The sequence below is a fragment of the Diadema antillarum genome, unplaced genomic scaffold (assembly GCF_040938485.1).
Source record: "Diadema antillarum isolate AM-2024a unplaced genomic scaffold, OU_Dant_1.0 scf00000128, whole genome shotgun sequence".
Taxonomy (NCBI): domain Eukaryota; kingdom Metazoa; phylum Echinodermata; class Echinoidea; order Diadematoida; family Diadematidae; genus Diadema; species Diadema antillarum.
Genome location: NW_027271017.1, coordinates 3,194,218 through 3,219,832, shown reverse-complemented (window position 1 = coordinate 3,219,832; position 25,615 = coordinate 3,194,218). Strand labels below are relative to the sequence as shown.

The following is a 25,615-nucleotide window of genomic DNA, read 5'->3' as shown; positions in this document are numbered from 1 at the left end:
TATAACCCATAACATTTGTCGGTAACGAGTCGGGGGAATGTGAACTTTTTTCATAAGATGAAATTTTGTGAAATTCTCTTTATATTTTCCTTATATTGTTGTACGCATGTGACATCTAAGTTATTCACACACTGCAGTAGTCTTCTCATCCAGCGGTTACTGCACAAAAACTTCAAAAATTCATAACTTTTGAACGGATTGTCCGATTTTCCTCAAACTTTCAATGATGTGTTCTACTAATATTGCTACATTCTCTCAATCCTTATGTTTATGAAGGTGAACTTGTCCTTTAAATTCTTTGAGCATACCACGCGCCTTTTGGAACGTTATGTGCTGTCTCAAGAAATTTTGTTCCCCTTTTTTGTCATTTCTCTCTTCTCTATGATTAACGGATTTAGGTACCACAACGGACGCAATATATGAGTCAACAACAACACCGTTCAACGGTAAGATTTTTTGTGATCAGTTTCGTGATGAGAATTTTATAATTTCCGTTGTTATCACTTCAATACAAGATCCTCATTACTAACTCTTTTGCAACACGCACTAACTGTTTAAGCCCCAAAATGCAATGAAATCTATATCGCCAATATGTTACGTTGGCTTACAAACTCGTATAGTCGTACTTTTTCTATGGGTAATTGATGTATCAATGTCACTAAATATGTTAAGAGAAGAAAAATACCATTATTGCGCTTTGTTACTCTCTCTAAGGGTCAAGAAACATAGACTGTGACTTTGAATACGGTACCTGTGGCTGGCAGCAGTCATATTATGATGACTTTGACTGGTCTCGTAATAGTGGTAACACCTCGTCGTTCAACACTGGACCAAGCGGGGACCATACAACCGGCTGTAAGCACTAACACTTTTTATTGCCTTTGAGTTTAAGATTTTTTGTTTTGTTTTTGCATTGCATTTACCGTGGGTCCATGAAATATATATATAGGCCTAGTACATATTCACTGTATATATATATTTTTTTTCTCTCTCTGTAAAACGCTGAGAGGTGTCCCGTTATCTTCCTTTCGGGGGTCTGTTTATTGCACTAATAGAAGAAAATAGCTTTTTACCGTAAATGAAAAAAAAAATAACAAAAAGTTATTGAAAGCTAACAATGAAAGCTTTTAAGACATTTTGGATATATCGGGACTTGATATTGACGGTGGATCAGTGGCCCAACCTATCATAGTAAAATTTGATATCGGGCCACCAAAAGCATAATGGTGGCCCGATCGATATGTTAGTATCATACCGATATTCGATAGCACCATCAATTCAATGAATGTGTACGAGTCAGCATTATCTTCATTCGGAATAACAAACCTTGTTCCCTTTTTCTGGTTAATGTTTGGTTGTTTATTTGTTTGCTTCATTCATCTTGTCTGTGAGAAAGAGTGTTTTGCCTCTTTAGAGGTAGTCTGGCTTCAAGACCCTCTGTCGTACTATTTCTCTATTCAGGATATTGACGTCCTCAACGTCGAAAACTTAATAGTTTACGGTGGTTTGTCTTGCAGAGACTTTTGCCTTCGGCAAAGGGTCAGGAAACCAGACTCCTTTAGAAGGGACGGAATGCGTACACACAACATTGGTCAGTGAGATTCGGGAATCAAACCCGGGTCCTTTGGATGTGGCGAAAAACGCGCTCATACCGACTGTATTATAGCTATGTTTGCCAAATCACCTCCCAACGAACTTTCGAAATAACGGGCTCAAATACCTTACACTCTGTTTTTACTTTATTCGTTATTGTATTTATTTATTAGTTTGTTACATCTACCTCTCCTTGCAGACGGATATTACATGTACATCGAGACATCTCATCCACGTTATTCCGGACAAGATGCACGCCTAACCAGTCCTGCCCTGTATCGTTACGGGCCACAGTGCCTGATATTTTGGTATCATATGCACGGTAGCTCGATTAATTCACTGAATGTCTACAAGTCAGCATCAACGACACCAAGTTCAATTGACGTGTTATTCTCACTTGCTGGAGCTAGAGGAAACGCGTGGTATGAAGCGCGGGTAAGTTATGACAGAGATTTCTTTCAAGAGTTTATGTGATGATAGTTATGTTCATGGATTGGTGTCTGAAAGCAAGTATAGGCCTACATTCAAATTTCAATGTCATCGTCATTGCAACCCTCTAAACATAGTGACAGAGAAAGAGAGAGACGTTCACATTCCACCAGAGGAATATATTTCAATGACTCCTAAGAGCTGTTGTTACCAAATGGTAAGGACTGTAATTAATGATTTTTATGCTCTCGCCGTTTATGATTAAATCTATCTATCTATCTATCTATCTATTGTGTACATGTATATATATGTGGGTATATATATATACATATTATATATCGTATGTTTAAATAATATGTGTCTTACATTTTTCAAAGTCTCCTCAGATATTGAAATCTCGCTTCGCACAGAATATTTAACATACCCTTTGCTGAAGAGAAATATATGTAGTTCCTTATGAGATGGAGTAGATTTTAAAGATTAAACATCCGTCACGCCATAAGTATAAATCTATGTGCGATATCAAGACGAAATCATGTCGACATAGTATTCTTATGAAAAAAGAACGTTGAACATGGCATTGTTTCTTTTTTTATTCATCACCAGGTCTCCATCGACAATTACACACAACCATTCTACATCACCATGGAGGGTGTGCGTGGGAGTAGCTACACAGGTGACATTGCTATAGATGACATTCGGCTTTCCAAGGGGCCCTGCCAACAAGGTAAACATCACACAAACATTTGAAGAAAAATAATAAAGAGAATGTTTGAGTACATACACAAGAAAAAATCTATTTTTTCTTTTTCTTATGTTTTAGAGTCGTCGAGGGTTCCATGACTTTAAAGAAGAATGTATGAAACGCTGAAAATGATAGACGGCTGTGATCCCTACTCAGAAATAAATGGCAGGTAGAAGAAAAAAAAACCAAAACCAAACAGACAACCTTGACTGGAGGCATGAAAATTAGAGAAAACATAAAATGATTGTTATTTTTTTACTTGATTTGCACCATGATTGTTGTTCCTTAATGGAAGTTGATTTTTTTTTCTTGTATATATTTGCATGACTAAATCAGAATAACCCACTTCCTAATCATTCCAATTTATGGATTAAGATGTCGCATTTTTTTTATTTTTCTTCTCACATGACACTAACTGATTACCACAGAAGACTCAAGTAATGAACCAACAACACCACTCTACACCGGTAAGATACTGTACAATGTGATCAGGTTGAATGCTTAAATGTGAACATTGTCTTTAAACATGTGTATCCAACTCCCTACTGTTTTGTAACATGCACTGATTATTTAGGACTGGAAATGAAGATAAAATTCATAATCTTTTTAGATGTTGTGTTTTGTTGTAAAGTTTGTAGTAACTATTTTTCTAAAATGAATTATTCATGTGTGAAAGTCACTCAAATTATGCAAGGTACAACAAGTGACTTGTTGAAATGCATTACATTCGTCACACTAACGACATTGCTTGCCAAATCTTGCTAGAGTTTTATTGCTTTTTTTCCTACTTCACCAGTCAAATCGCAATAATATATGATTTTGATTTTATGGTTGAAACTCATCGAATCTGTCATAATTTCTTCTCACATAGAAGTAAATGAATGGTTTACCAATACGGACGCCAATAATGAACCAACGAAACCACCGCTCAACGGTAAGAAAAATGTTAAAAATTTCCGTCGTAATCACTTTAATATGAGTTTGCAATTATCTGCTCTTATGAAACACGCACTAATCATTTCATTGTAAAAAATGAAAGTAAATTATAAATTTCTTCCTCGCGGATTAATATGTTGCTTTTTAAAATGCATAGTCATACTTTTATTACGACTGACTGATGTATCAGTGCCATTCGATACAAGAGAAGAAAACGATGCTTTCTTTACTTCACGGCTACCTCCCACCAAGGCAAAGTATCATTGACTTTGACTTTGAATACGGTACCTGTGGCTGGCAGCAGTCGATTATTATGATGACTTTGACTGGTCCCGTAAGAATTGAGGTACCTTCGACGTTAATCACAGAATGGAAATTAAAATAAAAGGTCATTGAAGTGAACGAAAATGCTTTATGATATTGAGAGAACTCTTACGAAATATGTTTCTAGCGTAGGCTTTTCTAGCTTCAAATGCTTATCGGTAAAAAGAAGAGGTAAAGAAAACCGTATCTAATCTGGTAAAATACTTTTATTCCAGTGTCCACGGCTGCTGGGATTCAGGTCCGACTTGAAGGAGGGGAAGACGACACCCAAGGGAGAGTGGAAATCTACTACCATGGTCAATGGGGGACTGTCTGTGATGACTGGTGGGATATCATAGACGCTAACGTGGTGTGTCGGATGCTGGGCTTTGAAGGCGCCTTACGTTATTCCTGCTGCGCCGAGTATGGTGAGGGATCTGGCCCGATTTTGCTGGACGACGTTGAATGTAATGGCACGGAGAGTAACCTGGCAGATTGCCCACACAACGGATATGGAAGGCACGACTGCGGGCACAGTGAAGACGTTGGTGTGAAATGCATACCGAAAGGTAAATTCTAGACTTTGTACCAGCCGTAACACGTACGTACACCTATGTATTCACTGAATATTTAATTGTGAACGAATGCGACCGTAGCAGCGAGAAGGTGGTTGAGCTAAAGTAAACAAATAACTAGTTCCTCAATTGAACCCGATTTACCATATTTAAAGATATTTCATTTAATGAAGATAAAGAGAAGTATATTTATGTTAAAGTGTAGAACAAGAGTTTCGTGGTTCTATACTCGTAGATTTTACGTAAACGCCGAAGCCTGGTTAGAAACTGAAGGTAGCATTACAGCTTCTATTAAAGGGAAGATAAACCCCAAGAACAATGTGGATTGAGTGAAAGCAACAACATTAGTAGAACACATCAGTGAAAGTTTGAAGAAAATCGGACAATCGATGAAAAAGTTATGAATTTTTAAAATTTTGGTGTTGGAACTGCTGGATGAGGAGACTACTAGAGGTTATGACGTATGAGTGGACAACAATACCAAGAAAATATAAAGAAAATACTACAAACATCCATTTTTCATGAAAATTACAAATTCCATCAACTTGATATTGACATATGTTAAGGGCAGCAATTATTCCCCCTGCTTTCTGAAAGCGGTTGGTCCACTGCTCTTTCATAATTCTAGAAAAGTGAATTTTTGTTGAATTTCCTTTATATTTTCTTTGTATCGTTGTCCACTCACACGTCATTTCCTCTAGTAGTCTCCTCATTCAGCGGTTCCATCACCAAAACTTTAAAAACTCATAACTTTTGCATCGATTGTCCGATTTTCCTCAAACTTTCACTGATGTGTTCTACTAATGTTGCTGCTTTCACTCAATCCACATTGCTCTTTGGGTTTACCTTCCCTTTAATCAAAATGGAACTATTCATTAAAGCAGTTTGATCAAACGATGTTATGAATAGAGTGAAAATATACATATCCCTTTCTATGGAATCCATGAATTATTCCTTTTAGTCAAGTTAAAAAGCCTTTGAGGTAGCGTGCAGTTAATTTGAATAGTTCTCTAATACGCCATGACTACTTGCGGATCAATATAATGTTTCTCGAGTATGCATTCGATCCTTTTTCACAGTTCTCCCCAGGGTCAATGTAAAAACAATAATTCCACAATTCTCTTACATAACGTATAATATGGATATTTAAAGGACTAGGATATCCAGTTGCAAAGGCTGCTAGTATCACAAAGAGAAATTTCAAAACAACAGCAACAAAGAAAGAAATATCCAGTGATGGGTAGGGGTACAAAAAGCCGCTGTTGATGCGTCGAACTAATCTGAGTGCAAGAGCAATCTCACGCTGCAAACATTACCGCCGCTGTCCATCTCGGATCTCGAGAAATATAAGCCTACTTTTGAGAAGGACGTATTATGAGCAAGTGACAAAACTGCAGTGCCGACTACATAAGATTAAAGGTTGTGTCAACTCACAGACGGATCTTTACTTGAGCACAACGTGGCATACGGACATGCCACGGCAAGGTGATAATAATTGTATTCTCAGCTCATTCTTTTTTTTTTTTTGGGGGGGGGGGGGTTAGGGGACCACAACAACCTCCATGACTTCAGAGTTAGGTCGCTTCCGCGGTTATGGGCGAGATTTGACGGAATTAAAGGAGCCATGCAACTATGCAGCAATGGAAGGGATGTCAAGTTTAACCGATTAGGACGCAAGAAACCGTAAAACTATGCAACTGTGCAAGTGTGTAATTGTGCAACTGTGAAGCCCTAGAACGCCTGTATGGTACGGGCTGAAGTGGTATTAATCGAAAGTCTGTACATGCATGCATAAATTACGGAACGGCTGCAGGGGTTTTAACAAGTTAAGAAACACCTAGCAACAACAACTTTACATAAATGTATTTATAAGGGAACGCCTGTTTGGTTTTAGTTAGTCAGGATTCGATTAACTAGACAGACATACATACATGCTTACATAACGGAACGCTTAGATGATATCAACCAAGTTCCGCCCCAAAATCTGAAGACACTAGAAGGGTACTTTACCCCACGGAGACTTCGCGCCAAACCTTAAAAGACTACCATTACTGTCTTTCATCAAAGTATTCATCTTTCAGTGCTAAGCTGAAGGTAGTCTTCTGTGGGAAGCCTATAAAACATGAGGAGTTTCCCAAGTATCTTGAAATAAGTTGGATTGGACTCTCCCATACCGAGAATAACTGACGAGTGTTGCTGGTGCGGACAAGTTGAAATAAAGGGTCAACATCATCAGGAAACTCGCAAGCAACGCTGCAACACTGGCCCTCGTTTACTCAACGGCAGAGCACTGCTCATTCAGTGGGCCAACAGCTAAGTAACAGCTGAGTAATCTCAGGCACAATCAAGTCCACCCCTCTTCACTGGCTGCCTGTTTTAGCTACCCCCCCCCCCCCCCCCCCCCGCCACGCTGGAAGAAAAGGATGGCAAGGGTCGTTAGTAAGTGCCATCAATACAGACACTGATCTTTGCATCCACGATGACCAGAACAACATCTCATCAATGTGCCCGAAATCCGTCTGGAAGTCCTTTCCATCATGCACTGGAACTCTTTGACTCCAAAAGTAAACGGTGCAGATGCTGGTCTTGTGCTGTCTCCAACACAACTTAAGTTATGTGCAACACCATCACTGACAGACAACAAGGCCAGAGGGCAACAATTTCCCTCGGAATCAGCGGCTCACCTTAAAGCGCATCCGAATCCACCAAGGCGAGCCACCGTCTACACAAATTGGGGTTCTCGGCTAGTCCTGCGTGTGACTGCGGCCATCCTGACTAAACCCTGCGTCACATCGCGGAAGACTGCCACCTACTGAAGTTCCCAGGCGGGCCTGAAGAACCTGCTTCAGCAGATGCTGCCTTGAACTGGATCCGCAGCTTAGATATCAACCTTTAAGGCTGAAACCCCTCACCCATCCTGCCGTTAAATATCGAAGATGTGAATAGCCATTATGACATGGAAAAAAAAAATTCCTAGCTGGTTTGCAGTTTAATCCAATCCTTATATTACTTATTTTGTGTTGATTCTTTTCACCATTTTATATGATAACATTCTCGAAAAATACTTGTAATCATTTTCTGACATTATCTCAGCGTCGACCCAACATTATATAAATCGCTTTTTCCCCCATGGGTACAGTTGCGTGAAGAAGATTATTAAGATTTAATGCCAAGACCAAGGAAAATAATTCTCTAAATCGAGGAAAATAAGTGATGGAGTCCTGTTTTTATATAAATGTTTGCAGCTGACACAGGTCACGTCCGACTTGTAGGAGGGGAAGACAACACTCAAGGGAGAGTGGAAATCTACTACAACGGTGAATGGGGAACTGTATGTGACGACTGGTGGGATATCGAAGAGGCCAACATGGTGTGTCGGATGCTGGGCTTTGAGGGCGCCTCAAATTATTCTTGCTGCGCAGAGTACGGCCAGGGATCTGGCCCGATTCTCCTGGACGATGTCCAGTGCAATGGCACGGAGAGTAAACTTGCAGATTGTCATCACAACGGATATGGAATGCACAACTGTTGGCATGGTGAAGACGTTGGTGTGGAGTGCATACCGACAGGTACATGCTGGACTTTTATGGAGTTTCATGCACATATGATTTTGTTGAACATGCTTTGCTGGCCGAATTCGATTGGTTGGTGGGGAAAGGTCATCAAAAAAGTTGTGCTATAGCAGAAAGACAAAATTATACCTCTTCAGGGCAACTTTCCTTTCTAGATAATTCTGTTGTTGGATGATGAGGAGCATCTATGTGAAAGCATGGAACCAGAGTATTAAAAGCCAAAGTGTGTATCAGTTAGGAAAGTGAATGGGTAAGTTTACACCATCAATGTGTTCAAAAAAACGTTAGGTCAAATAAATACAAGCTCAAGAACTGCTTATATAAAACTGATTAAAAGAAGACAATTCTATCATTCGGAATGCACAAATCCCTTGGTATGGAATCCATGAAATCTTGTTAATTGTAGTCGAATATTTGTACTTGAAAATGAGGCAGCCTGCAGTTACAACGGATCTTTTTTGTTGTTGTTTTCGTCGTGATTCATGATTTCTCTAAGGAAATTCTGCCTTGTCTTATATTCCCCTTTTCAAGTAATCAAATTTACTATCCTAACCTTAGCATGTGATTTTTGTCTGTTCATCATTTCAATAAAATGGCCGGAATTCAAGTCCGACTTGTAGGAGGCGAAGACGAAACCCAAGGGAGAGTGGAAATCTACCACAATGGTCAATGGGGGACTGTCTGTAGTGATTACTCTTGGAACATCGAAAACGCCAACGTGGTGTGTCGGATGCTGGGCTTTGAGGGCGCCTTACGCTATTCATGTTGTGCCATGTACGGTCAGGGTTCTGGCCCGATTCTGCTGGAAGACGTGCAATGCAACGGTACGGAGAGTAACTTGGCAGATTGTCGACAGCACAAATATGGATATCCTGATTGCGGACACAATCAGGACGTTGGTGTTGAGTGCTTACCGGCAGGTGAATGTTACAATCTCTTTCGCTCCCCCCTGTTTTGAGACATCCTACATACTTACACTGTTACACATGTACATAACTGAATTCACGAAACAGACTATATGCTAACCGAATCTAACCATTGGAATGAGAAGCGTCAGGAGTGATCATATGAGACTGGATAAAAAGGAAATATCGTAAAAGCATAATCACTGCAAGCTGCCTTTTGAAAGTTTTGTGATGCAGGGCCGCAAATAATATCCATCGTTCTAAGCCCAGCTAATGTAGAAGAGATCGACTACCCTATAAAAAAGCAAACTTCGGGAAGCGTCGTCGATCTTGAGTTTTGCTGAACTTTGCCCACTCGAATTCAGTCACAAAACTTGTGTAGGAAAGCGCTTTCTTCCTTAGAATTATTAGCACCATTATCTCAAAGAATGCTAAAGTTATTAGAGACCTTAAAAGGAAATTTGTGGAAAAAACTTGGATTTCTTATTTTCCGTAGGCCTATGTAAAATCCATTGGCAAATGGCAATTAGTAGATGGACCATTAAAGAAAATTGTTAGAAAATAGCGTTTGATTCTAATTAATGATAATCAGTAATCAGGTATGGATTTCCAGGTTTCCTTTTGATAATGTCAATGAAAACTGTTCGTCGAAGAGAACAAAGTACCAATATATAATTCTTACATAAATGGAACATGGTTAAAAAATGCCCATCGATGAAAGCGATAGAGGATGGAAAGAAAAGAGAACTCGATCAAGGAAATATTTAGGGTCTTACTGTGTTTGAGTTTAGGTCAAAATCGATTCTTTATCGGGGGAAAGACAAAGGAGAATGGAATGGTAAGGGCTACCGTGAAGATTTATTGCTGCGATCTTTTCATGCCGGCAAAACTGCTTTGTGAAATCAAACTTGCTGATGGCACGAGTATTCATAAAATTGTTGATATGACAAGAATTGTAATAAATGTGCAACCGTTCTGATTATTTTTGTTGTAAGGATTAAGATTATTTACCGTGTGAAGACAATCTTTAAAGACCAAGTAATTTCTTTTTTCCTAGACCTGCCATGGAGATTAGATTCAGTAATGGCCGCGTTGATGCGAATTTCGTAGCCAGAATCACAAACATGAATCATGATTCAAAACGGCGTTTCAAATCACGGTCTCAGCGGAAGAGCGTTCATGCGGGCTTTCGCAACGCTGATTCTGGCTCAGCTCATCATTTGCCATTGCGCAGCGCACTGCGCAGTTTGACCTTGTCTCTGCAACTCGAGCCAGACCTCCTTATTCCAGCTGTACAGGCCTTTACGTTTTTATATCGGTGAATACTTTCCGATAAGCTGTGGCATTCAGGCTCTGCCCACAGATCGAGGAACAGATCGAGGAATAATCCTAATTCTTCGTCTCTCCAATTGTTTCCCTTGGTGGACACAGCGCTGCAGCTATTACTTTTATCAACTCAATCGGAGAGTAATTACATGTATTATTATATTTAACAGTTAACGTTAGATACTAGCATAGAATCGGTGTATGGCGTTGATGTAAACAAACAAGTGCAAGTATGGTACCAAAACACGATTCATAAGACGTACACAAGCGCGCGAACTGAACTAGAAGCTGTGCATGGGATACCCTATGAGACACGCATGTGCACAGCGCACAATGACGTCATAGAATCATGATTGAAATCACGGTTGCGTTCATGCGGTTTCTGCGACTGTTATTCTGGCAGAATCATGATTCAAAACGCCCCCTTTTCCGCGTTTCAGATCGGCGTTTTGAAACGCGTTTAAATGGAAAAATCGCATGAACGCAACGCAACTAAACACGTTTAGCGACTAAACGTGTTTAGAAACGCAATTCTAGTTTCGCATGAACGCAGCCAATGTCTGACAGAGGAATTTGTTTGAGACATCTTATCTGTCCTTGTCTTTCCTCACACAGAAGCAACTGATTTGATTACCACAATGGACGAAAACGATGAGCCAACAACATCACCATTCAATGGTAAGATTATGTCGGGATCAGCTAAACGTAACAATACTGTTATATTCAAAATGTTAGTATGCGGTATTATAACCGCCACTTTTACGTTCGTTAATTATTCAAGCCTAGTGTAACACTATCCTTGCTGCTGATATGCTATGTAGTCCAATAAATTCATAGTCCTGCCTTTTCTGATGGTGATTGAGGTATCAATGTCACTAAATATTATATTAAGAGAAGAAAAAGCAAAGACCGTTGTTGTACTGCGTTGCTATTTCCCAGGGTCGAACAACATTGACTGTGACTTTGAATACGGTACCTGTGGCTGGCAGCAGTCATATTATGATGACTTTGACTGGTCTCGTAATAGTGGTGGTACCTGGTCGACCAACACAGGACCAAGCGGGGACCATACAACCGGCTGTAAGCATTTACAGTATTTTATGCTTTTTCGTGTCTAGGTGAAGGATTTTCTTTGCTTTTTTTTCACTGCTTGGTACCGCAAATGGGTAATGAGGAGATGCTCTTTCAGAGTCATTCGAACGTAATTTCGTTTAAAGGTCCTGTTTACCTTTGGGAGCAGTGATTGAGAAATATTCAAGATATCACTTTTGATGTGTAGGTCAGTTGAATCACAAAACATCCTAGCATATATATATATATATATATATATATTTATGTATACATGTATTTTTTTCCAATAAAGCCTACATTGTAAGGAGAAATGTTTTTTTTTTCTTAATAAATTCAAACCATAACTGCAAACGGTTTAGTCTGGAAATATTTTTATTCTTACCATTGTTCACATTTTGTATATTCAACAATAGGCCCTACTTGACATCGATTATAATGTTTAGATACATTGAATATTTCTATCTCTAACTTATATTTTAGAACTATTTTGAAACACTAATGCCTAGGTTTTTGTTTCATCTGCAAATGGTTAATTATGTCTTTACGAGTAATAAACAATTAGTAGTACGAACTTTTTTTTTCATAATCTTTTTTTGTTTGATGAACCTTTGAGAATTACGAACATTATTTCATATTGATGCATGACACCTTTGGATGAAAGGATTATAACTCTAAAGTAAGTTTTCACTTTGTTGACTATCTTTCGTTTTTTTTTTTTTTGCTACGTTGACGTTTCCTTGTAGACGGATATTACATGTACATCGAGACATCTTCTCCACGTTCTCCCGGACAAGACGCACGCCTCACCAGCCCTGCCCAGTACCGCAATGGACCCCAATGTCTCAAATTTTGGTATCATATGTACGGTAGCACGATTAATTCACTGAATGTATACAAGTCAGCATCAATTACACCAAGTTCCAATGACTTACTTTTCTCGCTCAACGGTGCTAGAGGAAACACGTGGTACGAGGCACAGGTAAGTTATGACGGGGACATTTTTCACGACTTCATATCTTCATAAATACGTGTGTAATGAAAGCAACGTAGTAGGCATATTAAATTTCAATATCAATACTGTTTTATGATTACAATATTCATGGCAGAGAGAGAGAGGGGGGGGGGAACAATCAATATGCAATTATGTCACAGAACAAAACGGTCTCCATCATTCACTAACAACCGTTGTTAATATACATTTGAATAGTTGAATTTCTCCGATTAATATGATATAATTTATTATATCACTTGTTTGACGGGGTGTGTGCTAAGAACCTGTCCGGAAATTTCCCCTCTGCTGTGAACTGTCGACTATCTGCAGCTTACACCACATTCAATTTAGGATACAGAAATAAGTGTCCTCATAAAATGGAATGGATTTAGCGTGAACGATGCTTCACGTGCGCGCTAATCAAAGTACAAATCTGTGTACAATATCATGACGCAACGATGACAACATAGCATTGCCATGTATTTTCTTTTACTACCAGATCAATATCGACAATTACACCCAGCCATTCTACTTTACCATGGAGGGTGTGCGTGGAAGAAGCTACGCAGGTGATATCGCCATAGATGACATTGTGCTTTCTGAGGGATCCTGTCAACAAGGTATATAATAAGATATGGAAATGATAAAAAATGCATGTATATTTATACAATATATATGTAATATGTTTTCTGAATTAAAAAAAAAAAACCGTTTGAAATAGTGTGAAAATGCAAAAAAGAAAATGGAAAATGGAAAGCATTTGTACCTCAATTTATTCATACAATCATGGTGCACAATACGTACCAGTCACAATAATTTTGTTAGGTAATAATATAGGTTTTCCCGGTCAATTTCATACTTTTGTCACTCAAATTCATTAATGTGCATTCAAATTCACGCAGCGCACGCACGAGAAAATATTCGGGCATTCAAATTCAGAATCCGAGCGATCAATTTCATTTATGGGCGCTCTATTTCGTTTTTGTGAAATCAAATTCACGATTGGGCATTCAATTTCAAAATGCGAGCACCGACTTTCCTACTCGTGCATTCAAATTCATGCGATAGTCACGTGATAGTCAAAATAAGCTTGTTTGGAGCGTTCAAATTCATTTTTAGGCGATCAAGTTCCTACTTCGTGCAATCAATTTAACAAGGAAAATGGAGTAGACTTTTAAGAAAAGGAAAAGGGCCAACACAACCAATAAAGGCTTGCATATAGTGTAGTTATGGTTGTTTACAGGTTCTACATTGTTCTCTGTTCATGTATTCTTTGTTTTTCATCTCAATAAATTTCAAATTGCAATGTCCAATCAGTAGTGCATCCAAACAACACAACGATTAGTAATCATATTTCTTGGTGATACTGCATGATGACAACGCCCCATCACCAACCACATAATCATGATAATGACAATTCAACAATACATTTAAAGACAAACTGACACACAATGATCTCATAGTCCCGCAAAAATAAATCAATAAGACAGCAATACACAACAAACAACACGTATAAAATTTTAAAGTATCAGTTTCAATATAGTCGAAATTGTTTTTTGTTTTTCCTCGAAAGTGTCAACCAACCCTCCGTATTATGCTCGTCTCCATAGACCTATACAGTGCCTAATTTTTGTTTGTTTGTTTCATTTTCCATCAAAGAAGATGGCTGGATAACCCATACTCAGTATTCAGCTACAAAAGCTGGTCTTCCATAATATGGGGTCCAGTTTGATGTTCTGCTCTTTGCGATGAATAAATGAAGTGGGATCTTTTACGTGCATGAGTTGTGGCTCTCTTGCACGTGGGACCTCCATTTTATGTCCAATCCGAGGGACACGTGCCTGTATATTCCTATTTGCTACTATAAGCGCGAGTTCAAAATTGTCAATGAACAGGTGGACCTCTACTGCAAAATAAATAATCATCATAAATCCCAATATATTCAAAGCCAAATGAGAAACACATGCATACACGACCCCAAACTAACTAAATTCAGGACTTCTTTTAAATTGAATGCAGTTATTTGGAACATGGTTGCCTATTCACGAATTTGAATGACCGACGAGATTCCGTTGCCAGCTTGACATGAATTTGACTGCTCATTGATGAAATGCGTGCTCCTCTCTTAAATTTGAATGCTCCGATAGTGAAATTGAATGTTCCGATAGTGAATTTGAATGCTCCGATAGTGAATTCAAATGCTCCGACAGTGAATTTGAATTCTCGAATAGTGAATTGATTGCTGATTCAGTGCTGCGAGCGTGGAATGCGTGAAATCGAATGCTCGGAATAGGAACTTGAATGACAAAAGTATGAAATTGACCGGGAAAACCTATATTGTACACGAAGATTGTTACATGGTAACGGTTCCACTTAGTTTTACTGCAAAAATGGAGAAAGAGACGCCTACGTGATTTTAGAAAATGACGTGACAGTGAGGTCACTAATGAGTGGTGACATGAAAAAAAAGTAACTATCCCCAACTCATGAAAAAATAGGAGAAATGAATTTCAAATCAAACAAGAAGCTGTACTTTATGACATAAACGATACACAAGAATGCTTACATACTGTAGAATTAAGGCTAAAACAGTTGTAGCACTAGACCTGGACTTTTGTCAAAACTGACAAACTAGATGCTCAGTCATGACTTTTGAGTGTTGAACCTAATTCATATAACAAAAATCGTTCTAAAAAAAGAAGTCATTTCAAAACAATTCTGGTCTATATATATAGATGCATGCAAAAATTGAGGAGAGACGGCAGGTATTTGTGAAAATAGAGAATAAAGAGTAATCATGTTTTTTTTTATTAGTGATTGGCTTGTTATTATTTCTTTTTAATTAAACCGATGTCCATTAGAATAAGTTTTTAGCATTATCATCTTTATTAAAATAGATACTTCTGGACTTTTTCGCTCCGAACCAGCAATGACTTTTAAAGACAAACGCTTGAACTCGTACCTGTTTTTTTTTTCTTATTTTACAACAGTGTTGTTACACGAATGCTTCTTTTCTACCTTATAGCCACAAATATTACCGTGGCAGGTTCATGCCAAGAAAGTTGCTGTGTGAATTCCAGCTTATGGAGTTGCATCCAGTACCCAGGCCCCTGCCACTGTGATGAAGATTGTACAAACTCAAGGGACTGCTGTCCTGACTATTATGACGTGTGTGGGGATGAAGTTTCTACAGTGTATGAGGGTAGGTACAGTGCAACAAATTAGATAATCTTATTCATGTATACATTTTTGATATATTGTTCATAATCAATGCAGTATCTTTCAAACTTACCAAGTCAAGTCACAATCTATTACTTAATATTCTATATGAACTTCGATGAAGCTGTGTAATCACGTGAGTATTTCATAACAAACAGTGTTTTCGTATATGTTACTACATAATGTTATTTTATCGCGCTGATTTATATAATTACATCATTATACTTTTTGGATATTAAGAATCTATTACAAAAAAAAATAATAAACTGTCCACTCTTTGCTATACTATGCACTTACTGTTTAAGAGTGCAAAAAACGAGAATGAAATTAACGTAAATTTTTGTATCCTATTTGTTCTGTTGTCTCTGTACTCTAAAAATATGAGTGAAAATATTCATTCTTGAGGGAGTGAATACAAAAATAATGAATTTAGAGTGGGATTAGAACAAAATTTGAGTAAAAATGAACATTTTCACTCAAATAGATAATAGGCTATAATAGTGCGCGTGTGTTTTTCCTACTAACTAGATTAAATTGCAATTATCTATTTACAAACGTATGGTTTGTTAGTGGTGCCTGTCATTTTCTCTTCTTGTGTAGAAGTGACTGATCTGTTTACCACAGCTGACGCAAACAATGACGCAACAACACCACCGCACAACGGTAAGATTGTTATGTGATCAGTGAAATGAAAAGGGATAACATCTTTAGTTTATATCACTCTACAAGTGCCCAACAACTTACTGTCTTTTAACCAAGATGATGACAGGAAGGTAGAAAAAGAGTGTCACTGGTATTACTGATATGCTATGTTGTCCGAAATATTCGTAATAGTTTTTCTGTGAACGATTATGAATCAACGATTGTGAATCAATTGCATATCAAAAAGATCAACTTTATGCACTACACTCGTTTCTTACAGGATCAAGCAACATTGACTGTGACTTTGAATACGGTACCTGTGGCTGGCAACAATCATATTATGATGACTTTGACTGGACCCGTAACATTGGAGGTACATGGTCATGGTTCACCGGACCAAGCGGGGATCATACAACCGGCTGTAAGCTCTTTTCAGTGTTATTGCCTTTACGTAATATATCCGAAAAGGAACAGAAGGTGCGTATTGAATAGCAAACCGTCGTAATTGACGAACGTAGCATCGGAATAACGGTCGCGGGACCTTCTTTATTCTCGAATGAATGAATGAACTTGAAAGTAATTAACTTATTCCAGTTTGGATTATCCCTTCAGAATGACGAACCTTCCGAACGGGTGCTGTTCGTTATTCCGAAGGTTCGTTATTCCGAAGGTTCTTTGATCCGAAACACCCAAATTCATATACCTAGAGGTTCGTTAATCCGAAAATGAAAAAAAAAAAAAAAAAAAAAAGGTTCGGTAATCCCAACATTTGTGGCGTTATTCCGAAGGTTCGTTGCTCCGAAGATTTGTTAATCCGAAAATGAAATTCAAAATAACGAATCTTCGGACTGAAGAGCCTTCGGAATAACGAACCTTCGGAATAACGAGCTGTAACCTTCCGAACAGCGGAGCTTCGGAACGAAACGTATTAAACGGTACATCCCAGGGTCGGCGGAGCGTTTTCAAAAGTGTGGGGGCCCACTTCCGGGTTTCATGAGCTGACAAGCAAAAAAAAAAAAAAAAAAATGTCTTCACCGGAAAAAAAAAAAAACTTCTATCTATTTCTATTTAGTGCCACTTACGTACTTCGGGTTAAAAAAAGTGTGGGGGCCAAAAGTGATGACATGGTATTCCTTTGTATGGTGCACAAAAAGTGTGGGGGCCCGAGCCCCCACGGCCCCTACGGTTCCGCCGGCCATGCATCCTTTTTTTTTCACTTTGCTTTCACGTGTACTTATTTTTTTGTTGTTTTTACCTTTCCTTGTAGACGGATATTACATGTACATCGAGACATCTTGGACACATCACGGACAGGAGGCACGCCTAATTAGCCCCGCCCAGGATCGTTACGGGCCACAGTGCCTGACATTTTGGTATCATATGCACGGTAGCACGATTAATTCTCTGAATGTATACAAGTCAGCATCAACAATACCAAGTTCAAATGACGTTTTGTTCTCACTTACTGGAGCTAGCGGCAATGCGTGGTATGAAGCACATGTAAGTTATGACAGAGATCTTTCTCAGACTTTATAATTTATCATACAGTATGTTCATGGAGGAATGGATGAAAGCAGATGTAGTATCAAGTTTCAATGTAAAACCTATTCGATTCCGAAAATAATATTGAAGTAGAGCGAGAGAGAGAGAGAGAAAAAAAAAAAAACAATAAAGAATCAATTCATATCACCAGTAGCAGTCTTTAGTCATTTTCCTAACAGCAGTTGTTAACATACGCTTAAACAATTTAAACTTCTTTTTTGAATGTTTGATAAAATGTACAAATACGTTGGGTCAGCCTTTTCCTCTTTGCCCTATCAACAACAGGATCTTCATATTTTTTTTGTTAAGGCTATGGAGATAATGGAAACTCGGGGGAGACGGTATAATTCATAATTGAGAAATAATTGTATTTACGTATGGAGTGTAATAGACTTACAGTTAACCTGTTTCTTATGTTTAACAAGCTGTGCCAGCATCTTGAATAAATACCAGAGTGTCTTCATTCGTGCGTTAAAAGTAATACTTGTAAGTACAACTGTATCATAAAGAGTTTAAAAGAAATAACTACAAAGATTAAACTGACGCTATATTTATTTTCTATTTCTCAGTGTCTCGAAAATTGCGCATTTTTGTGGTACTTATATAGGCCTTCTACTCTTTTAACCAAGTTCTGTGCTCAATTTCCCGCAAATTGTTATGACCCCAATTGGGTGACCCCTAGGTGTCCCTACTGTGCAAATAAAAGGGAGATTTTGGGAGTAAAGCGTACGCGCTATTCATACCACAGATCCAGATATTTAGCATTATTCGATTGCACATGCGGTTAGCCGTGAAAAAGAAATGCATGTTCTCCTTTACTGCTTTTGGACAGGTGGATTAGCAACCAGTCCGTTCTTTGTCAACGGGCAAAATAATCTCGTTTAGGGTAATTGAAGGTTCTAAATTATTTGCGGAAAGAACAACTTAGGACTGCGTAATGTCCTCACTTTAGATCTGTGTGTGATGTATGACGAAGTTATGACTTAATAGATACATTGTTATGAGATTGAACGTCCATAACAAAACATCTGATAAGATAGACTTCAAATTTCTGTCGCAAATCACATTAGTCATCATTATTTTGCTAACCACAGCTTTTAACTGAACAATTTCTCTTCTGATATCTCTGGCTACACTACATCGTTTAGAAGGAGCGTCCGACGTTATAAAATAATTATATATATACAGTTAAACTCGCCTAAGTCGACATTGCATATGTCGAATAATCGCGCAAGTCGATGATTTTAAAAAGTCCCGATTTTTCCCCATTGACTTACGTGTATTAATTCACTCACAAGTCGAATTTTTAAAGTCGAATACTCGCCTAAGTCGATGAAATTCCAAGAACACTTTCACGGAAAAACCATTGAATTCACTGTGCCTAAGTCGAATAAGATTTTATTGTGTAATAAATCACTGTCAAAATCATGAGACGCCAGTTTTTGTTTACATACAGTATATACCAAAAGAAACTTTGCGTTAATAAACATTAACGTTTCATTTAACGCAAGCGGTTTCACCTGAATCGTTAGTAACGCAAACTAACGATCGGGAAAATTGACGTTTGTAGTCACGATGAGTAACGATCCCTAGCGCAAATTAACGATGTTTCGTTAACATTAACGATAGGTAACGCAAGAACTCACGCGAGATTTTGGTTTTGTAACGAGACCTGGTGAAAGGACGACGTAGCCCCTGCCGAGTGTAGCGATCTATGCCTTATTTAGCGGAGTCTTTTCGCGAATCGAATTACGATTTCGCGAATGGTTTATTTGCGACCGGGGTCACCAAAAAACGCACGCCGGGCCACCAAAAAAGCCGGATGTTTGCCTTCAGTTTTGGGAATGAACAGCGGTAACAATCGGCTCCATAAGATGCTCGTCAGATGTTTGCTCTTCATTTTGGAAATGAATAACGGTAATATTCGACTCCGTATGATACTAAAATAAATGTCGGATGTTTGCTTAAATACTTTTGGAAATGAATAATGGTAAGATTCAGTTCCGTACGGTGCTGAAATTAATGTCAGATATTTGATTTTGCGTTCGGAAATGAATCATGATAAAATACGACTCCGGAAGATGCTGAAATAAATGTCGAATGTTTGCTCTGACGTTCGGATATGAATAATAATGATATTCAACTCCATATACGATGATAAAATAAATGCCTGATGTTTACTTTTACGTTCGAAAGTAAATAATAACATTCATCTCCGGAAGATGCTAAAGTAAATGTCGAATTATCCCTTTGACGTTCGGAAATGAATAACAATAATAATCAACTTCGTACGACGATGAGATAAATGTCGGATGTTTGCTTTTACTTTCGAAAGTAAATAGCAATAACATTCGGCTCCAGAAGATGCTAAAATAAATGTCAGATGATTGTTTTTACGTTCGGAAGTGAATACATGTGGCAGTAATGTTCTTCTCCATACGATGCTAAATAACTGTCGGATGTTTGCTTTTAAATTTCGAAATGAATAACAGTAACATTTAGCTGCGTTTGATGGTAAAGTTAATGTTTGATATTTGCTTTGACGTTCGGAAATGAATAACAATATTATTCAACTCCGTCCGATGATAAAATAAATGTCTGATGTTTGCTTTTATGTTCGAAAGTAAATAGCAATAACATTCAGCTCCGGAAGATGCTAAAATAAATGTTGAATGTTTGCTTTGGCATTCGGAAATGAATAACAATAGTATTCAACTCAGTACGATGATGAAATAAATTCCGGATGTTCGCTTTTACGTTCAAAAGTAAATAGCAATAACATTCAGCTCCGGAAGTTGCTAAAATATATGTCGAATGATCCCTTTGACGTTCTGAAATGAATAACAATAGTATTCAACTCCGTACGATGATGAAACAAATGTCGAATGTTCGCTTTTTATACGTTCGAAAGTAAATAGCATGTAACATTCGGCTCCGGAAGATGCCAAAATAAATGTCAGATGATTGCTTTTACGTTCGGAAGTGAATAGCAGTAACATTCTGCTCCATAATCAAGATGCTAAAATAAATATCAGACATTTGCTATTTAACTTTTCGAAATGAATAACAATAACATTCAGCTGCGTTTGATGGTAAAGTAAATGTCGGATGTCTGCCTTGACGTTCGAATATGAAAAACAGTATAACATTCGGCTCCTTACGATGCTGAAATAATTGTCAGATGATTCATTTCACTTTCGGAAGTGGACAGCAGTAACATTCGGCTCCTTAACGATCATAAAATAAACGGGAGTTTGCTTTTGAATTTGGAGATCGAATAACGGTAATATTCTGCTCCGTACGATGCTAAAATAAGTAACAGATGGAAATGATTAACGGTGTCAATCGGCTCAGTTAGATGATAAAATAAAAAGCGGATGTTTGCTTTCACGTTCGGAAATGATTAAGGATGATATTCAGCTCCGTAAGATCCTAGAATGAATGTCGGTTGCTTGTTTTTACATTTGAAAGTGATTAACGGTAACATTCGGCTCCGGAAGGTGTTAAAATACTTGCAAATGGTGGATGATTGCTTTTACAATCAGAAATAAATAACGGTAACTTTCGGCTCTTTACGATGCTAAAACAAATGTCGGATGTTTACAAATGTCTGCAAATGCTCCCACTTTCTCATTTCAAACGTAAATTTTGACCACCTAAATAGGCATCAACTTTTATAATAATCTATAAGCCTATTTGCTCAATCTTAGAACTCAGAATAACGGTATAAGATGATTACATTTTCTTTTTATTTATTTCAGACGTGGGTACCGTCCTGTATCACTTCAGTAATACTTAATATTTATTTTTCTATGTTTAATAGGACCGATTTAGTTTTGCTTGGTTGTTTTTTTTTTCGGGCCACCAAAATAAAAGTTAGTGTGGAGCCCTGGACTGCATCAATGTGGATAAAGTGTCTTGCTGAAGGGCAAATATCGGGCACACCGCTCCAGCTCTCGGCTCCAGAGTAGACAACATACATGTACATTATACATATGTACGTGTGGTGTAACTGTAAGTCGATTTTTTTTTTCGACTTACGCACAAGTCGAAAATCGCCTAAGTCGATGTGTTTTGCTCATTCCCGAGAAGATCGACTTTATGCGAGTTTAACTGTATATATATATATATATATATATATATATATATATATATTTTTTTTTTTTTTTTTTTAATCAGATCTCCATCGACAATTACACCCAGCCATTCTACATTACCATGGAAGGTGTACGTGGGAGTGACTACAGAGGTGACATCGCATTCGATGACATTGTTCTTTCTCAGGGATCCTGCCAACAAGGTATAGATATGATTACCTCCATAAAGCAGGAAAATAGGAAAACCTACGTATTCATAAGTTTAACAGTATAACTTTATTTAGCCATTAAGTTTGACCTCACTGCCAGAAGAATGTATGAAATATTTCAGGTCATAGATGATTGTGATCCGTACTCAGAAATGACTGGTAGATAAAAATGAAGTAAGTTGTTAATGTACATACAGTGAAATGAAACATGATGATTCAAGAAAATATACAATGAAAAGTAAATTGTTCTATAGATTGACACCAAGATTTATGTTGACCCTAACTGGTTTATAAAACTCTCCCTTCCAATAGATGAAATCGAAAAGAATGGAGTGATAAGTAACATTTCTATTGATGAATAAGGAGCTACAAAATTGGGAACTATTGAGCGGCAGTTACATCAAAATCCATTGATTGCAGATGAATTTGTATTATCGTCCGGATTATTTCCTAAATGGTAACATGGACAGCGTATTTACTAGTTCACTTGTCTTTATTGGAATTATTAGTAACAAAATATTCGTTTTCATTAACATCTTCGTGCGCGATTGAAGTATTTCAAGAGCACCAATCTTACATAACAGAAAGCCTAAAAATGATGAAAGAAAAATTTGAAGAAAAAACATATTCATCGCCGATATGTCATGTTGTCAAGCAGTTCATAGTTACACATTTTCTGTGACTTTTAATATCACTACATAATGTTAAAGAGATCAAAATATTCACTTAAAGGGGAAGGCTAGTAACTGATCAGTGGGAATCAGTGGAAATGCTGGGAGATGATTGTTCCAATCCTTATGGGATTCATTCAAGAGTTCATTGTATATCTATTGTTGTGTGAAAGTGATTTGCTTCAGAACGGTCTCATATTCAAGTAATGTGCAGATTAATGCTCCGTCACTGACCAGGGACGCTAACCTGGAAGCATTAAACTGCACATTACTTGAATATGAGACCATTCTGAAGCAAATAATTTTCACACAACAATAGATATACAATGAACTCTTGAATGAATCCCATAAGGATTGGAACAATCATCTCCCAGCATTTCCACTGATTCCCACTGATCAGTTACTAGCCTTCCCCTTTAAGAGATATTTGCTGAACGAATTGGCAGTTGGAGTTAGAAAATTGGGTCGGCTGAAGCAGAAACTTAGGCCTAAATACTTCCCTAGTGCAGGTTACTAAAAGCCAGTAGGCTGTTTGCCTGAATGTTCATGTTTCCGTGACAGAACTATAAAAGGCCGATTTAAAAAGATGAATATACGGCGAAAATACAAACCCCTTTGTAAACGGTAAACAATGAAATACTGTTTCTCGCACAATATTGTTCTTTGAATCAGCCCACAGTAACAGCTGGATTTTCTCATTTCTTTTAGTACTTTCCAAGAGAAGCAGAGAGTCCACTTTAAATCCCCAGTTCTATTATAGTAATGAATCTCTCTTTATCAACCATTAAGATAATGTTTCCCTAACTTTCCAAACGCATAATATAATATGCCTTCAACGCCGATTTATTCCTAACAGCAATTTCTTCTTGTACGAAATTGGTACAAAAAAGTGTCTGTGTTTTTTTCCTGTGTGTGTGTGTGTGTGTGTGTGTGTGTCCGTGATGTAATTCGGGGGATGGGGAGGGGTGATGCAACATATGAAGCCCTCTCTGTACCTGAAGGCCTACGTCACTTTACTTATTACTTTACCTTAAAGTCCATACTTCAACCGCAGCGAAAGACGTTCTTTTAATGATGCATAGTTCTAAAAAAAAGAAAAGAAAAGGACGCCAACAACAACATCGAGACAATACAACTGAATTCGCTTAGCCATGATAACACTTTTGACCTTTTTAATTTTAATAACAAAATGTTCTTTTTTTTTTCGTAGAGGACGAGAGCGGATAGTAATATCGACCATGTGTCGCCGACTATGTGGTTATACTAATCTTTGTAATTTCGGAGATAAGTCTCAGTTCTTGTATTGAGACCTTCCTCTTTCATGATCAGTAGTACACAATTATCGATTTCCCTGTGTCCTTGTTTTAGGAATATCAACGAAAATTTTCATCGAATCGAATAAAGATCAATCAAACCTGAAAACTAGTGCTTTAAATACCTATCGTTGGGGAAATCATATCAAATGACGCTCAGTCAAGGGACATGATTAGGGTCCAACTTTGATTTCAGAGCCCAAAGTCCGACTTGTAGGAGGGCGAGACGACACCCAAGGCAGAGTGGAATTCTACTACAATGGTCAATGGGGGACTGTCTGTGACGACTGGTGGGATATCGAAGACGCCAACGTGGTGTGTCGGATGCTGGGCTTTGAGGGTGCTTCAAATTATTCTTGCTGCGCCGAGTACGGACCGGGATCTGACCCGATTCTGCTTGACGATGTCCAATGCAATGGCACGGAGAGAAACGTTGCAGATTGCCAACACAGCGGATACGGAATGCACGACTGCGTTCACTATGAAGACGCTGGTGTGAAGTGCATACCGACAGGTAAATGGTAGAATTTTTACAAATCCTAATGCATACGTAATATACCATGAAAAAATACTGCTGGACGAATTTACCGTTGGAATGAGAAGGGTCAATAATAATTAAAAAAAAAAGATTGGTGATTAAACTGAACCTGTGAAGTAACTATTTCCATACTGACATGATCATTTTTTTTTTTCAAATACATTCCAGTCAGACCAGTCACGAGTCACAATGCTACACTGCACGCAACGTGACAGTTAAAGGGACTGTAGAGGTCTAATTGGGGTGAGGATTTAGCTTTTAACATTTGGCGAGATGTTAAGAAACCATTTTGTGAGATGTCAAGGAGCATGCAATTCTAAAGGGTATCAAAAATGTATTTGATGAAAATCAATTTTGAAATGAGTGAGATATAAAAGAAACAAGATAAAACAAATAGATCTTAATAAAAGTTATGGCCTGTAGTCTTTTATTGTTATCACTTTTTATTGGATATCTCAGCCATTTGAAAACCAATTTTCATCAAATAAACACTGAATCCTTAAAATTACATGCTCTTTCATATTTCATAAGAGGTTTCTCATTATCTCACTTACGAATGTTATCAACCTGAATCCTCACTTAAATCAGTTCTGTATGGTCCCTTTAACAACGATCTCATAAAAGAGGGGATGTCCCGAGAAATTACAGTGAACGCAAACTTTTATTGGGCATCCATATTACAACATTTTTATAAACTTTACGCTATAGAACGACGAACACTCTCCATACACACCAATAACATAGAAATGAAGTTGAATTTTACGACAAAATTGCATCAGTCTTACATTCAAAACCAATGCACTGTTCCGGCACACTCATATTTGACTTCACTTTGATAAAAAATAATACATACAGTGCAAACAAGCAAATACAGCATTAGAGATGTAAAATATGAAGGAAGCGCAAAAGTATAGTTGGTAACTTCGGGAACCGAGGAA

The 25,615-nt window shown here is 37.8% G+C and overlaps 1 protein-coding gene across 1 annotated transcript in view; it reads left to right on the top strand.

Moving 5' to 3' along the window:
- Nucleotides 1-25,615, top strand: part of LOC139720484 (scavenger receptor cysteine-rich domain-containing protein DMBT1-like) — a 101,540-nt gene that overhangs the window by 4,723 nt on the left and 71,202 nt on the right. The window contains exons 4-14 of the mRNA XM_071631838.1: nucleotides 715-855; nucleotides 1,793-2,028; nucleotides 2,629-2,749; nucleotides 4,243-4,575; nucleotides 7,827-8,150; nucleotides 8,762-9,073; nucleotides 11,000-11,062; nucleotides 11,324-11,464; nucleotides 12,199-12,434; nucleotides 12,946-13,066; nucleotides 24,336-24,653. Of these exons, the coding sequence (XP_071487939.1) occupies nucleotides 715-855; nucleotides 1,793-2,028; nucleotides 2,629-2,749; nucleotides 4,243-4,575; nucleotides 7,827-8,150; nucleotides 8,762-9,073; nucleotides 11,000-11,062; nucleotides 11,324-11,464; nucleotides 12,199-12,434; nucleotides 12,946-13,066; nucleotides 24,336-24,653 (2,346 nt within the window). The remainder of the gene's footprint in view (nucleotides 1-714; nucleotides 856-1,792; nucleotides 2,029-2,628; nucleotides 2,750-4,242; nucleotides 4,576-7,826; nucleotides 8,151-8,761; nucleotides 9,074-10,999; nucleotides 11,063-11,323; nucleotides 11,465-12,198; nucleotides 12,435-12,945; nucleotides 13,067-24,335; nucleotides 24,654-25,615) is intronic.